Genomic DNA, 17,610 nt, shown 5'->3' with positions numbered 1-17,610 from the left:
TATCTATAGTATGGAACAGCACTAATAGATTAGATTTAATAGACTCACTTGAAATAATGCTAGACGATTGAAGTGTGATAGCACTAGTTAGTTACCATTTTATTTGCCAATAAGTGTGTTTTGTAAATTAATTGTCATTTGTAACTAAGTGTCACAATTAAAAGTTTCCCTGGGCTCTTATCTTACAGGAGCAAATTGCTTAAATTCTGGTTTTTCTGCGAAAGGACTACTTTTGTCTATGCCTCTCTCTAAAAGATTTGAAAAACACTTTTGTTTAAAAAATAACTAAATCTTTATGAATTGTCTATAATATTTATCAAATTCAATTAACCAATTGTTAACAAATCCGGCTGATCAGCACAAAAGTGAAAGTGCTTAGCAATATAGAATGGACAGTATTTGACATATTACAAACGATGAAAGCAATTTATAAAGGAAAGTATCAAACACTTTATGGTAAATTTTCTGTGCGTTGAGAAACCATATGTGGTCTTTTATTAGTGGGATCTTTTCCGTTTGTGCCCCCCCAATACGCTATGCTCCCCCTTGTTACAGAGCACTTGCCATTACATAGTAAATCATTATGTAAAAATATCGCACGTGCGTCTGGGAGGTGCAAATAATATGCGCCCACTAAGCTGGGGGGGGGCACAAACGGAAAAGATCCTATTAGTGTAATGAGGTGCTAATTTTATATTCAGTTTGGTTCACAGATTCTGGTCAACCCGGTGAATATAAGCCAAGGTTTCTTCTGACAGAGTATCTCAGGTTGAGGTTATAATGTTATATGGGAGGGGTAGAATAGATCCGACCAGGCTTATTTTTGCAAATTTGGAAAATTTTGAGGGAAAACCAAAAGTGATGTCTGCAAAAATGACTTCTCGTGTCGCAATCTATGGAGAATTTTCCAGAATTTTTCGAAAAATGGTAGAGCTATTGTCTTCTACTTTCGCTATGCGAAATATATAGTCGATGGCGTAACCGGGGGAAATTGGGTTGGAGGCGCTGGGGTACGGTGAGGGGGGGGGGGGGGGTGGGGGTTGGTGGCGTTGGGGGTGTCATTTACTCCACAGGTGGTGCACTGGCTATTACGTCAGACGAGGTTTTCTTTTCGTTTCTCAGTTTGCGACAACAAAGAGCCAGAACTATGACAGCTGAAAGTGCAAAAACGATGCCAAGAGTCACCGCGATTGCCAAAATAATTTCTATGTCAATCTCAGAAGAAGTTTTTGCTTCTGTCGTTGTTGAAACTCCAGCTGTGCTCGTAGTTCTGCTCTGGTTGTCTTCTCCAAACGCTTCAGCTGAAAAAGCAGTCATTGGTGATACTTTTGCGACAGTCTTATGATGAGTTACCATTTCTGTTTGTTATGACCATAAAACAAATTAACTCAAGTATAACAAAAATCGGATCTTTCCCGTTTGTCCTCCCCCTCCCCCAGTACGTTATGCGCCCTTAATTACAGAACACGTGCCATTACTATAAGTAAATTGATATATAAAAATATGCACGTGCATCTGGGGGGTTGCAAATAATATCCACCCACTAAAACTGGGGGGGGGGGCACAAACGGAAAAGATCCCAAAAATCACAGCATTGACTGTTCGCGGGCGTGTTGAGCAAAAATTTACCGGCAACATGAATGTTTTTGTAACTGCTCATGAGTAACTGCCCAAAAACAATGATCTTAATGTCAATACAGCAGAAAACCGCATTTTACTTACGAAACAGATTCTCGATAACGATCTTCTCAGTTTCAGCATACAATTGATTTGTAAGGACAGCATTATTGATTTCTTCTTCAAGGACAACAAAGGCATCAGCAATACTAATATTTCCAGTCAAGGACACATCTAGCATGCATGCAGTGTCGTTCTTGCAAATCTAAACGACATGGAAGCTTAGTGGGCCTATATTTTTTTACGCCCCATAGGCGCACGTGCTATTTTTTTCCATAGTAACGTGCTATATAAGAAAATATAATTTGTAAATGGGGGCGTACAAAACACTGGGGGGGGGGGGACAGAATAGATTCAAAATTAAAACATAACTCGACATCAAAATATTACATCAGTTTGAATTGTTTCAAATGAAGGTCTTTATAACTAAAAATTAAACTGGGTTCACTGAATTTGTTTCATTACCCTAATTTAAACATTGGAGTGGCTAACTTAGTTAGAATTGAAGTCTACACAAGCTAAAACTAGCCAACCTGAACTGATTTTGCTTTTTGGTGAAAGTCAAGAATGCTAAAAATAATAACTGAAACCATTTCAGCCAGTTTGAAGTGACGCAATGTTTGTACACTTTCTCAATACCACTATCAAAACTTTTGTCTCTGGTGTATGTTAGACTAACGAGACCGGTTAAAATCATCGTCGAGTCACGGCTGAAAGGAAAAAGACAAATCTAGGCTATGAACATTTTGTTAAGAGAAAAAAGTTCAAAAAAATTATTTTTTGTTGTTTTTTAAACGGCTTCCGTTTCTGCGTGGGAATTAATAGCCCGATAGTTATCCGAAATTTGAAAAAAAACCTAAACCGCCTAACATCGGATGAATTACTCTCGAATGACAGGTGGGTGCATTTTAATTTAGAAGGGACTAGCTTGGAAATGTCTTACGGATAGAAAAAAACCAAAGCGACAGAGGTTTGAGCTCTTGAACTCCACGACGCCAGTCTGCCATCTTCAGCACTTAGCCAAAAATGGTTGTTCTTCTCATTCGCTCAGAACCGTTTTCATCTTAACAGCGAACTTTATTTCAGATTTGGATCAATTTAGATCATACAAAACAGAACAGAAGCGTGAAAAAATGAACCAAGAGGTCAAAGAATTTTCTAGAACAAAAGAGCAAAAACAATCGAGAAAAAAATTTGTATTAAAAAACATAGCCCGTAAAAAATACCAGAAACAACTTGAAGAGTCGCGCAATATAATATCTAAATTAGGCTCACCTAAATCAGAAATAAAAAAGAAAAAACAAGGAAATTACAGTAAAATTAGGTTTCTAATAAAATGATAGAAGGTATTTTTTGAAAAAAAAAAATGCGGATAATTTTGAATTCAAGGATGTAGATGGGGGGGGGGGGGTGCAGGGGCTTAGAGAGAGGTAGGTTATGGGGATATGTATCTCGATATAGGTAGTGGGGGTGACTGCAGTTTACAATAACTGCTTCAAACTTCGTTCGAGACCAACTAAAAATTTGTTTGCTGGTTCCTCTGTTTGTTGGAAGTGTTCTGTTTGACGATAAAGATATGATCTCTTGACTGTTTCGAAAGCACACATCAAACAATTCAATTAATTAATTAAACTTCCAGACAGAGTACCAGCGATTATAATGGACCTGCTAATTGATAGTTACTTGTTCCAACAAATTCTCAAACCACTTATGTCCGGCTATTTAGCTATTTGTATTTCAAACAAACCTCTACGAAAATTTATTTATGTTCTGTCTTAATTAAATTGTTACTTGTCACAATCTTGTTCATCTGGAATTTTAAGACTTTGCTATAACGGAAAAGATCCCAATAGTCGATGCAGCACCAATTTTGCAATTTTGAAAACAATAGTTGATGCAACACCAATTTTGAAAACAACAGTCGACGCAACAGCAAATAGGGTTTTCTTGTTTCAAAGCTGCAAACGACCTATTCTTCACAACATTGTTCTTGCTTGGGCGCACAAATCAGGATTAAGTGACAAAGCATGTTCTCATTGAAAAGTAGCGTGAACTTGTTTACATTTTTTTTGTTTGATTACCAACTGAATTTTTTATCACTTTATGTTATCACAAGTAAATATTGCCAAACTGCAAATTTGGAGAAAATTTTTACTAAAAACATTTTAAAACAAACTTCTGAGCTCTCGCGTCTTCAACACATAATTTAATCTCCCGTTGAACAATTGCAAGAAACAAATTTAGGAATCAATCTGAAAAAAGTTTCCATTAACATCGTGCAATTCTGCTGCCCGCAATCTAAACCTTAATTCTGCTTTCAACAATTGCTCATACGAACGAATTCTTTGTACTCCACAAGCTGCATGATCTACTGCAAAGATTTTCTCATTTCTTGTTTTCTTAAATTTTTCACAATTTAGTTATTTATTCTAACAGCCAAATGAACTGTGCCGCCTATTTGCTTCAGTAGCACAGTTTAAACATAAAACTTTAACAGCTTTATCGTTGAAAGTTACCTAAAAGCATTTAAACAATGAGTCGAGACATATCTCTAAACGATAAATTTTGCTTCCAAACTTTTGAAAAACTGCCCAAAGTTCAATCGATATATTCAATTGAATCAATTTGAAATTTTTTCAGATAAAGACTACAGATAATCGTAACCACTCGAGAAAATTGATTCCAATTTTATCTTTTTAAAAAAACATTCTCTCCATAACTTTAGCAATGTGGATTTTTGTTCCATTATGCAAATTGGTTGATTCAATTGTGACACCTAAAAGAAATCAATTAATTGTTTCCATGTGTCAGTTCCAAACAACCATCATAAACTAAATAATTATTTTTTAAAATTTGTTAAAAAACAGTATGTCATCACGATTGTTTGCATATAAACAGAACACCCTCGACAAAAAATGTTTTTTGATTTTCAGTTTCTTTAATCTTGGTTCATTCACAACTTTTTATATAATCTAAAGATTTCTAGAGATCATTTAAGAAGTCGAAAATCACAATTTTCAGCATAATCATTTGAAACTTAGTTACTAATCGTTTCAGTTAGTCCATTGAGTTTAGTTTGGGAAACGAAAAGAGTGGGGAAATAACAACTGTAAACCGTGGAAAAATGTTCTTAATTTTGCTTCATAAATTAAGCTTCATTAAGCGTAACAACTTTCTAAATAATTCAAATAATCTTTCAAAAATATAGCACTGTGGATTTTTGTCCACTTATGCAAATTGGTTGATTCAACCTTGACTCCTAAAAGAAATCAATTAATTGTTTTCATGTGTCAGTTTTAAACAACCGTCATAAGCCAAATAAATATTTTTAAAAATTTATTTAGAAAACGATATTTCATTGCGACTATTTGCATATAAAAAGAACACCCTCAAAAAAAAACAATGTATTCTAATTTTAAATTTCTTTTGTCATTTCTCATTCACGACTTTCTAAATAGTCTAAAGCATTGCATGAACTTTTCTGGCTTTTATTAGCTAAAAACTACGCAAAAAAGAATGAAAACAACGAATGTTGGAGAAAAGCACTGATAGTAAAAATTTTACCAACTGTTTTTTTCCACTTTTTATATATTTGATAGAACAATCCTTCAATTTCTCGATCTCTATTTATGTTTTTTCAACTTGATATTTATATTTCGAATTTTCAGCGAGACTTTAGATTTTTGATATCAATTTTATTTTTGAATTTCCATTTCAAAGCTTCTGAAATACAATCAGATTTTTCTAAAACAAACAAACAATCAAAAATATAGTTTTTGGCTTTCAGGTTGGCCTTGATATTAATGCACTATAAAGCTTAATTAAGCAATTTTTTTCACCTTTTACTGCTGTTACACCCCCTCTCTTTTGGTTTTCCAAACTAGACTTAATGGACTAACTAAAGCAGTTAGTATCTACATTTCAAACTATAAGGCCAAGAATTATTTTTCTAGACTGTTTTTTGGGAGCGGTCAAGATTTTTTAAAAAACCTTAAGATGACTTACGAATCTTTTGCAATTGTATGAGTGTATTGTCTCAATTCTGCGGAAAATTATTTACAATGAGATCAAAAAATTATTTGGTTGCTGATTTTTTCATGATATCATTTTTAAGCTAGAATCATGAGGGCTGCACACCCAAAAAGATTGGAGAAAAGTTTTATCGAGGTAATCGGATTGACACTCTTCCATCTATGTTTATCTCTTCTATCTAGATTTATCTATGTGCCACTCTTCTCTTTCATTGAGACTATAACATGTTATAGTCCTCAGAATGTCTCCACTCTATCGGCGAGGTTAAGTCAACCAACAACACCTATTCGAGTTTAAATTCGACATCGTTGAAACCCGAAATCCTGTTAAGGAAAATTGCTGCGGTTTCTCAAATCGCAACAACAAATGTTGATTGCGCTAAATTATTGAAAGCAATAGATGACCTTTGAGATGATTAGTTTCTGCTTTCAGCGAGAAAAAGGATTCAGTTCAGAGTTTTCTTCAAGAGTACAGAAAAAAACCTCCAAAAAATTGTGTTTTGAGACGGTTAATGCTAACTAGTTCCGGTTTCCTTCCAAATTACTTCAAGTACTTCAAGCGTGTGATCATTTCACCATATTAGATACCTTTTCAATGAAATATAAACAATTTGATTGATTATTATTATTGTTATTATTATTATTATTATTATAATTATTATTATTATTATTATTATTATTATTATTATTATTATTATTATTAATATTATTATTACTATTATCATTATTATTATTATTATTAATATTATTATTATTATTATTATTATTATTATTATTATTATTATTATTATTATTATTGTTATTATTATTATTTATATTATAATTATTATTATTATTATTATTATTATCATTATTATTATTATTATTATTATTATTATTATTATTATTATTATTATTAATATTATTATTACTATTATCATTATTATTATCATTATTATTATTAATATTATTATTATTATTATTATTATTATTATTATTATTTTTATTATTATTATTATTATTATTAATATTATTATTACTATTATCATTATTATTATTATTATTATTAATATTATTATTATTATTATTATTATTATTATTATTATTATTATTATTGTTATTATTATTATTATTATTATTGTTATTATTATTATTATTATAATTATTATTATTATTATTATTATTATTATTATTATTATTATCATTATTATTATTATTATTATTATTATTATTATTATAATTATTTTTATTATTATTATTATTATTATTATTATTATTATTATTAATATTATTATTACTATTATCATTATTATTATTATTATTATTATTAATATTATTATTATTATTATTATTATTATTATTATTATTATTGTTATTATTATTATTATTATTATAATTATTATTATTATTATTATTATTATCATTATTATTATGATTATTATTATTATTATTATTATTATTATTATTATTATTAATATTATTATTACTATTATCATTATTATTATTATTATTATTAATATTATTATTATTATTATTATTATTATTATTATTATTATTATTATTATTATTATTTTTATTATTATTATTATTATTATTATTTGTTTTCACAAATTTGTTTTTTTGCTTTGGGTTGTTGCCACCAAAACTATTTCATGCCTTTTGAAGGTGTCTCTACTTTCTTTCACTATTCTAGATGCTTGCAACAGAAGATAGATACTTTTGCTTGGAAAAAGAACTGTTTGATTGATTATTTTGAATTCCCGAATTTCCTGAAATATTTTTTTCTCTGCGAGATTTTTTCATTTTTTTTTTGTATTTCCGTTCTTTGTTAAAGTTTGTTTATTTGAGCCAAAGAACAGAAGGTTACTGAAACTGCCATTTGTTTCTGAAATACATTTTAGGTGATACAAAATTTTTGGTAATGTAAAACATTTTGATAGTCATGATATCACTTTAAACAAGTTTTTTTAAATCCAGTAATATGTATAGAGTGCCCCTGAAATATGAGAAGCGTGAAAAATAAAACAAATGTTAAAATTTTTTGAACTTTCGAGTGTTAATTTTATTCTCGAAATGAAAAGTTTGAAAACTATTTAATTCAGTTTAGTTCGGTAGAGGAGTAAGACTTCAGCAATCGATTCTGCCGATTCTCTTTTGTGAGGTCTTTTTATTAACACCTTTTTGTATTTCTCTGCATCAGATATCGGCCAGTTAAAACCGGCTTAACAATAAATTAGGGCTGGCATAAATTTGATTACCAGGATTTCCTCGAGGATTGTAGTGTTGAGTTAGTTGACCGAATGTGAGCATAAGAGTTTTAAAGGTTTTTGAAATTTCTCTTCACCAGGAGATAAACAGTTCAATAAAATTACCCTCGCAGCTTGTTCCTCCTGTTCTGGACTCCCAAAATTGACCTCGTAGTTAGGAGTGAATGGTGACCCATCACTAATTTCATCCTCGATTGCTTCTTGAATTGACTGTACAGAGAAAATCCAGTCTGACCTGCGTACTTTCCACGATTCTCCAAACTGATAATGCAGAGTTAGAAAATCTGATCCTGGATCAAGATTGGTTCCATCTGAAGATATTAAGAAGAATCTCAGTATAGTAATAGATCATTAAAATAATTTTTTCCGACAAATTCGGATCATTAATTGAATCACAAAAAGTTATTTGTAGGTTTAACTACGTGAACTGCGTGGTTCTTTCTTACTTAAACAAAAAAAAACGTTGCAGGACAAGTCCTGAATTACAATTCAAAAAATTTTCATCGACTAAACAAAAAACTAGACCTCGAATGGACTAGGAATGGATTGGCAAAACCATTTGATAAACACCTGATAAAACACCCGACTCTGACAAAACATCCAACATCTGAAAAAATCTGATAAAACATCGGACAAACAGTAAAAAAGACAAGTGAAATAGCCGCACATGAACAAAAAACCACTAGCAAATTTTTGACCCTTTTTTCTATCTCAAATTTAAAACTAGAGGGATAACACAACCACCGCAAAACCACGTACTTTCTTAATTCACTTCTTGGTTTGTCGTGACAAAACTCATCATACCAATCTGTCATTTATAATCAAGAAAACGTCTGAACAGATCTTAAAAATACATAGCCGGAAGAATCCAAGAAACAACTCGAACTCGTCGTTGCCAAAATGGTAGATGGCAACAATGCAAAATTTACAAAAAATTTAATATGTTTTTACACAGAACAATTACACAAAGAAACGAACTTAATATTTCATGTATTGAGACTATAATTTAACTTAGGAAAACTTTGGAAAAAACGAGAAACTTTGGAAAAAGTGAGAAAAAAATAAGAATGAAGTGGAAAATTTTAAAAAACTTGTAATTTTTATCCAAATTAAAATAAGAAACTGCTTATAACCTATAAAATTGATTCCGATTGGATTAAAGATGTCTAACAGCAGTAGAATTAAATTCAGTTGACAATAACTGCAACAAAACAATGCACTGGGCAAAATATTGCCAATATGTCTTCAAAATTAATCTCCAAATTTGGGTAAAGATATTATAATAATCAAAAATTTGGAAACACAAAAAAACAAGCAAAATATTATAACCACAATAACCTTTTAGACAACATAAAAATTTTAAGATTAGAAAAATACACTTCAAAACAGACACACTTGAACAAAAAAATGCTTAACGAAATTCTTCGCACCTTTATTGTTGTTGCTCTGTTTCAACAGAAAGTATGAACATCAAAACCAATTTTTTCTCCTCTCTTTAGTGTTGTTCACTAAAAAAATCTGTTTCTAACTTGATACACTTCCTGAACATCTAATTTTTTTTGCTCGCTAAGTTATCAAAGAAAACATAGCGAGAAGATTTTGGGATAAAATTCGAAGAATTGACTCTGCAAAAAAATTTTTTTCTTTTATTCTGTACCTACTAACGCAAACAACAAAAAACAAACAACTAGCACAAAAACACAAGTGAACCGAAAAGTTAAGAAATTCTGAACTAATTCTGTATATAACACATGCACACCTAAAAACAAAATCACAGCAGTAGGCAGGCGTTCTCAAGTCCGCAAACTTCTCATTTTTCAAAAAAAGGAAAGTGAAAAACTGCAGAAATATTCTGAAAAATGATCAAACATTAGCAATCATAAGTCTTTTTTCGCCATGAAAACAATGTTTTATACTATTAAAACTTCAATTGTGTGTTTACTAGCAGATACTTGCTACATTAGTTTAAAATTTCGCAAAATAATTTTAAAACGTGAACAGAATACAACTAAATTTAAAACCATTAAACCAGAAAAAAATTAAAAAGACTGCTTTGAAAGGCTGCTCGTGAGCCAAAAGTTTTGCTCGCTCACAGAAAAAGTTTTGACTCCTCGTTTTCTTGCTCCTCCGAAGGCAGTGTATGAACGAAAAAACAGTTCTCGCTTTGCTCCACTTTCCAATTTTGTTTGAAAATTAAACCACTCCTATTTGTTACGCTTTTCATCGCCTGCTTCAATTTTTGCTCCAACAAAATTGATTAAAAAGAAATTTCTCCAATACTAATTTTTGAGTCGTAATGAAAACAGAAAGCCACAACGCCTCCTCGAGTCGTAAAAGACAACGACCCAATGCATTTCAAATTCATTGAATTGTAACTTAAATTCTTCGAATTATAAAAGCAGAGTGATTGAATATTTCCCAGACTGAGATGATCAGCGCACGTCACACAAGTTGGACAAACGTATTGAGGCGTCTTCAATTATTTATTTTCCAAAATTATGAAATATCTAATCTTTATACACTGTTTATTTGGTACCACATTGAAACAAATGAAGTAGAAAATCTAACAAAATTCATTTTTTTCATGAATCATTTTTAATGGCCAATTTTGCGTCAAGCGCCCTTTTTTGCACGTAGCCCTTGCTGAAATCAAGATCTAAGCAAGGTACCTTGTTATATAGGTATTTTGTATACCAGGTTTGACCAAACTTACTTACCATAAAACGGGACCATATATGGCCAATGAAAGCTATAAAAATTTTTGTTCTATGAACCTGCTATGATCCGTAAGTTAACATATATGGTTCGTTTTATGATAAAAAATTTTCCATTATTTTTTTCTTTTTTTACGGTGAAGCTGACCTTAAAGTACCCGTGGTCCGTTTTAGGCTTAGTAAACCAACAAAATTAGGACAAATTCAATAATATCTTTTAAATGGAAATTCGTAACCAAAAAACGGTTCATTAAACATGGTTTTTTGGCGTTTTATGGTATGTAAAGTACAATAAAGTGGACTTCCAGATCTTGACTTTTCAAGCATAATTTTTTTTGATCGTTGTAGCTTTCATAAAATCCATATACGGAGTTTTATGATGGGTAAGTTTTTTTTATGGTGGCCATCTCGCGTAAGGTTTCAGCGCTGAGATGAAGTCGTCTAAATCGCACTCAATCAGCGCTCGAGAAAGTATTTGGCTTTAGCTTTCATTTCAATTGTATTCTATTTGCGCGTTCTGTCCTGTGAACGCCATGCTATTGCCCTCTTGGAAATAGTAAAAATTTTACCCGAGGCTTGGAAATCATCAGTTGCATTTCCATTGTAAAAGCCCATCAATCCAGTTGTTTGGTTCCAAAATGTCGGAGGCGGTGAGATCAACAGATTCAGCATGTTATTCACCACTTGCACCAGTACGATCAAGTTGCTTCCCAAGAAATGGAACTTGTATCTTTCGCCGTTTCCACTCTCGGTTATCTCAATATTTGACAGAACATATTCGTTGAGTAGTCCAAGTGGCCGCACCTGTATCCATTTAACTATGTGAACAATTTGTGGAGAGCTGTTTTTTTGGTTAATGTATACGAACAAAGAACCGCACACGTGACGGGAAATTTTTACAAACAGTAAAGTACAATGAAACAAAAGTATTTCTATATATAGAAATATTGTTCGTAAAACAATGTTACTGTTAGTAAAAGTTATCAAGAGCAGATGTGTAATAATAATTTTCCGTAAAAATCTATTCACATTAATTCTGCTCAAGTTTTCTAGTTTTCTGCCCGGACTTAATTTGTAAACTTCTAATCATCCATTAGGAAATTAAATACACTTTAATCTGAGTTTTTGAAGGTTTTTCACGTCAAAATCTACGTACCTAATATAATATTGTTGTATTGAGTTTGCATGTAATTTCTAGGTAATGTACTCTAGGTAAATTGCACATATCAATTTTTGCAGGTAATTTTGCATGTCCTGCTTACCTGCAAACGTTGCAGGTAATTTTAGAGTGTAAGGGTGAAAAACGTATTGCGGGAAACGAGCGAGGGGAATCGAATTTAGGATAAGGTGAGAGTGAAGGGCCCAGCGAACGGGGTCAGGGTTGGGATGAGTTTGGGCTGAGGGTGTGATGGGCGTTATGTAGTCTCAGGAGCTTTGAATACTTAGAGACTAGTAAAGCTCGAAAAGAACTTGTCATTGACTTAATGTTGTCCGGAATTTAAGAGTTTGTTCTGTTTTTGAGGAGGAAAAGTCAAACAGTCAGGTACAGGTAAAGAAAATTTTTAGACGATAAAAACATAATAGGTTCAAGACTAAAAATGACGCAAAGGTTTACGGATAGATAACTCTTTTTCCATCATTGCGCAAACCAAAACAATTTAAATATCGAAACAAGTATATCGCTTAAAATAACAATCGGAAAATTAGAAAAAGCGAAAAAAAATTATATACAAAAACAATTATGATTTTGATGACAGATACTTAGAGAGAGGGTTAAATAAAGGGGGTGTTGGCAGGGCTAGATGGATTGAAGAGGAATTGTTGATGGGGAGGGGACTAGCAGGTGGGGGTAGAGAGAAAGATTAGGGGTACTTGAGGGTGGGGGTAGGGGGAGGCCTATTTTGGTGTGCTAAAAGGGGGTTCATTTGGTTGCTAATGGGGGAGGAGAGTGGTTGACAGTTGGGGTAGGCTGTAAAGAACATGGGATGTAAATTTGAACTGTAGGTGCGGGTGTATTTTTTCTCAATAATAATGCCAACTCTGGAAAGTGGAAATCAAATTCGAAAAGAAAGATTGATATCAACATTTATGTTATGAGCAAATTCGCATAGGCCGAGAAAAACCTATGGAATACCAATAATCCCCGTCGAGTCGTAGAGCAACAGGACCATTTTAATTGCTTCAAACTTTGTTTGAGAGCAGTTTCAAAAATTGAATACTGAATTTAGTGTATGTTTCCTGCTGATTTGAATAGGCTGATATAAAATGTTTTCAGTCAGAATTTGGGTTTCAGTAATCGATATAAAGAAAAGAAAACAGAAAGTGTGATTTTTCTCTGAATCATACGAAGTAGAAAATCGACTGACCTTAATTTCTGAGTTCTACCGGATTCACTGCTGGAAATTGATTAAAAGGTTATTATAGTCGGTTTGGAAGTTGGTGGAATTTGGTTTGCGGGCCCAGTCGAGTCCCTGACATACAAAGCGATGAAAACACCCAGCTTAGTGTTCATATACAGTATAACCCCCCCCCCCCCACCACCACCACCACCACCACCACCACCACCACCACCACCACCACCACCACCACCACCACACCACCACCACCACCAATTTACCTAAATTAAACAATGGGGGCTATATTTAAGAGGGGGGGGGGCTATAATTTAGAACGGGGAGGGCTATAATGGGAAAGGTTCCAAATTGAGATGCTTGCAATACTGTAGTTTCTATGTTAAGAAGCAACCCACGAGTTAATCAAAAACGATAATTTTGAAATTTTAACCTTAGTGAAATGGAACATTAACAAAGAATACTTACATGACCATCAATAGCCAATGTAAAAAATCCAGCCTCGTCAATATGACATTCCAACACTACGTTGTCATATTTGATCGCAATTCCTGAAAATACTGTTCCACTTCCCACTCTCCGCATGCTCGCTTGAAAAGTTGTTGATTTTTCGTGGGAAGTGGAAAGCAAAGTGAAAACACCCAAGCCCATAAACGGGTATTTCTGTCCGTCAATCGTTTCAATATGAGGGTCGCCTCTGTTAATCCGGATACTGCGAGGCCAGTAGGTGCCAGTAATTGTTTTCCTAGAATGACTGTTTCTTTTCCTCCCTGACTGTGGAGGACCTGACATAGTTATTACAAATCTGATGAGCTTAGCGCCATATTTTATGGAATAGCGGCTATATATTTATGGGATTGACTGGTCAGCCATTTAATTAGGCTGTATAAAACATTATGAGGGCTTTTTTATTAATGTGTGTGTGTGTGTGTGTGTGTGTGTGTGTGTGTGGTGTGTGGTGTGTGTATGTGTGTGTGTGTGTGTGTGTGTGTGTGTGTGTGTGTGTGTGTGTGTGCTGGGGATGGAGGGGGCTGTGTTTGAAACAATTATTGAAAACGGGAACTATAAGAAGTTTCTATTAGCTTTGTTAGCTCAGACTTATGAAAATTCTTTTTCCTAGTGGGAAAGAAACAGATCTATTTTCCTTTTGCTTTTGAACTTGTCGAGACATTCTGGGCTATTGGGGCGGTTTTGGGTGCAGCACTGGGAAAAGGGTTGCAAGTCTTGCCAGAAATGACCCGGAAGATTATGGACTGAGTTTAATTGTCTGTGCATCCGACCAGCAGTATAAGCTGCTGTAGGGTGAGTTTCATCAATTAGATATCCATCAGCATAGCAGCATTGGTTAGACACCGTTATAGTCCTGTTGGTTCTTTCTGCTTATTATCCAAACCCCAACCCCCCCCCCCCGACCTCATTCAACGAAGCTTCCAAAATTGCATACCTGTGTATATCACTGCAGAGCCGGTACCAATTGAAAACCTACTGATTTTGAGGCCTGCTAGTAGAACTATTATTTTTAGGGCCTGCGAATACCCAAAATAGTGAAAATTGCAAATAAATAAACAATCTTTTGGAAGCATTATTTGTAAATAAAACGATTTTCACGTAAGTGAGGTTTTGATATGATTAGATGCCAAAACAGCCAATAAAACATGCCAAGATTTGTCAATAGAATGAGCAGTATGCAAACTCGAAGACTGCAAAACCCCCCTTAAATTTATCAGTTCCGCTCTCGTTTAAAAATTGGCAAAGATTTAGCAAGAAAGGATGTTATTTTGCCGTGTATTAAGATAACTTGTTTGAAAATTTCTTACAATTAATGGCCATTTCTCTCTTTAAATGCGGGATCTGAGGTGGACTAGAGCGAAAAAATTTTTATCCGTTAGTTACAAAGAAGCTTGAATTAAACGTTATTTGCGGGTCTTGCGAGAAGATCTTGCAAGATACGCGCTATTTGCAAGAATCTAACAACATCTTACGAGATGACCGTTGGAGTTCGTCTGTGGTAATATTTCGCTTGCCCGGGCCAAAGTTTAACTAGAAAAAAAATTGTGGTTAATCTTGATGAAATTATGACTTTATGAGCATTCTATCAGACAGTGAGTCCGATTTTTTCTCAATAATGCCAATTGACGAGGATAGAATTTGAACTCTTTTTCTTTTCAAACATAAAAATTGATAGTATAACCCAAAGATTAAAGTTTACATGTCTTCAAAATAATCAGGAACACATATTAAACTAATAAAAATTACACAAATCTTCTGGTTATGGATTACTGTTACAGATTAAGCTGTTCGTTTCTCTCTATATTCAAAAGTAAGACCCGAATGATCCTAATTGTCTGTCTATTGGTATATTTTTATGCTGACAAGGCAAGAAATCTTGCAGTGCAAAAAGGAGATTTTCCCCGTCAATCTTACATTAAAAAGTAACTTATTCCACTTTTATCTGCTCTTCAAAATCAAAGAATTTTGACTTTGTTCAGTATAGTTTTGCTTTCTTATTATGAGCTGTCGGTCCATTTGTCCTTGTTTTAACTCTAGGCGGCTTGCATTTTTCCTAAACATTTCTGATATTATCCACTGGTTTAAGTCTGTGTGAAATTTCAACCGACTGAATTTTGAAACATTTAAATCAGCTGGTAGGACATAGAATTTGAGAAACGAATCACGACAATGGTCAAAATTAAAATGCAAGTAACAAATTTTAATGCCCTAGTTAATCTGTCGATATAAACGCTGTATGTTTCCTGCTGATAACGTTTGTAAAAAATTTTCAATGAATAACTAATGAGAGAGGATCAAGAAATTGAAAACATGCAGCCTTAATACAAAAGGTATATTGTTCCCTACCAGATATAGTGAGCGAATGGCAGCCGCTATTTTTCTTAAACCTACATTTAGATCTACTTCAAATGACAATTTAGGTCAAAATGTATTCCTAAATAACGACAACTTTCAGATTTCATTAAATTCCTTTTAAAAGTAGTTTTTGGTCCATTTTCATCATTGGTAGAGAAATAAAGTTGCTCTGCTTTTTCAGCATTCAAAGCCAATTTTATATCAAGCACCTGTTTGTCTCCAATAAAATTTGTCCAATTTTTGTTCAAATTTTCGCTCCTGGTTCATATCAACATCAAATAATGGAATCGTCTGCACAAAAATAAACAAAAAATGGAACAAATACTAACCAAAGAGAAACCTAACTAATAATTCACGCCTTTTTCCGGTGCATTAAAGAACAGGCTTAAAAGTATTTTAAATCTTTTTTATAAGGTAAAATTCTACCAATGTTTGTAACAACTCTAGGGCAAAGTTTTATATGAAAGTACTTTATCGAGAATTAGTTTACAGAAAACCCAGTTTTTATTTTGTACAACTGTACCAGTGATCATTTTAGCGGGCAAAAATGCTAATGATACACAATTGTTTATAGGCCATACTTTAACTACGCCATAAGAGGTTTTAAAAAATTACACTGCTGAAAAAATCTCGCATAAATGACCAAAAACAGTGGCGATTTTACTTTCAGAATAATTTTGCGCAATTTGCACCTCCGGAAACCTTGCCTTGTGATTTGAGTGAATCAAAAACTTGCACTCATCTCGCAAGATCTTGCCAGAAAATGCATTCAGCTTCTAATTTTTAGCATGAATCTTGAAGTCTCTCGAGTTAGACTTAAAACTTAGTTTCACTAGTTCGCTTATTTGCGTAATGTCAAGTTTGCAAAAATTTCAATAACAAAAAAGTGACAATGTATTTGCATAAATACCACTACGTGATTTGAAAGCAATAAAAGTGTCTTAATATCTGCCGAAATTTGTTTCGTTCTGTTTCTCAATAGAACACTTTTTTTATTCGGCTAAATCAAGGAAAACAACAAAAGGCAATGAAAAGGAATTTTTCGCGCAGTTAATTTTAATATGAAGCAGTTTGCACACAATTGTGTTGCTTAAAATGAATTCAATCAAAATGCTCCAACGGGTTCTTCGTAAGGTTTTCAAGAACTTGCAAATTTGACCTCGACCAGTGAAAATTTGCAAATTTGTAATTGTTTCTGTAAAATTTTCAAAAATACTAAAAAAATGGAAATATTTTCAAATGTGTGCAAATTTGACATTATGTTTCACCATAGGGTTGAGGAAGGGAATCTGATCTGAGAAAGAACCCTCCTTTCTTCTCCTGCAAATGAGGCTCTGCAAGCGAGTCTTGGGGATCGAATGCAAAAATCAGCTCCCCTGTTGTAAGTACAAAAGTCAGCATCGCAGTAACGCACAAGATCCAATGTCTGTCTCGTTTCCAGGTCGTGTGGGTTGCAACAGATGTCGTATTCCCACCCATTTAACCCAATTTCAACTTCTCTCTCTGCCCAAGATGAATCACTCCTATAATTGGAAACTTACTGTGAAAGATCGCAGATCGGGAATATTGGATTTCAGCGTCCATGTATATAGCAAAGTTGTAAGATTTTTGATTGCTTTTAAAACCAATTTTTGATGCTTATGGTGGTTCCCATTAATACATTTATCCTGAGTTTAGTATTCTCAGTCTTAGAACAGGAGTGGAATAATACTGCAATGGAAAAACA

The 17,610-nt window shown here is 33.1% G+C and overlaps 1 protein-coding gene across 1 annotated transcript in view; it reads right to left on the bottom strand.

Annotated features, from left to right (window-relative positions):
- Window positions 1-609: 609 nt before the first annotated feature.
- Window positions 610-17,610, bottom strand: part of LOC142348595 (uncharacterized) — a 50,021-nt gene continuing 33,020 nt past the window's right edge. Inside the window, exons 6-12 of the mRNA XM_075399989.1 lie at window positions 17,186-17,407; window positions 14,152-14,373; window positions 13,488-13,764; window positions 11,238-11,472; window positions 8,060-8,265; window positions 1,723-1,882; window positions 610-1,301 (exon numbers count right to left, since the gene is read on the bottom strand). Of these exons, the coding sequence (XP_075256104.1) occupies window positions 1,063-1,301; window positions 1,723-1,882; window positions 8,060-8,265; window positions 11,238-11,472; window positions 13,488-13,764; window positions 14,152-14,373; window positions 17,186-17,407 (1,561 nt within the window). The 3' untranslated portion in view covers window positions 610-1,062. The remainder of the gene's footprint in view (window positions 1,302-1,722; window positions 1,883-8,059; window positions 8,266-11,237; window positions 11,473-13,487; window positions 13,765-14,151; window positions 14,374-17,185; window positions 17,408-17,610) is intronic.

The sequence above is a fragment of the Convolutriloba macropyga genome, chromosome 10 (genome assembly GCF_964194025.1).
Source record: "Convolutriloba macropyga chromosome 10, txConMacr16.3, whole genome shotgun sequence".
NCBI classification, from domain to species: Eukaryota; Metazoa; Xenacoelomorpha; order Acoela; family Convolutidae; genus Convolutriloba; species Convolutriloba macropyga.
The sequence above is the reverse complement of the archived record's forward strand: the minus strand, read 5'-3'. Positions and strand labels throughout refer to the sequence as shown.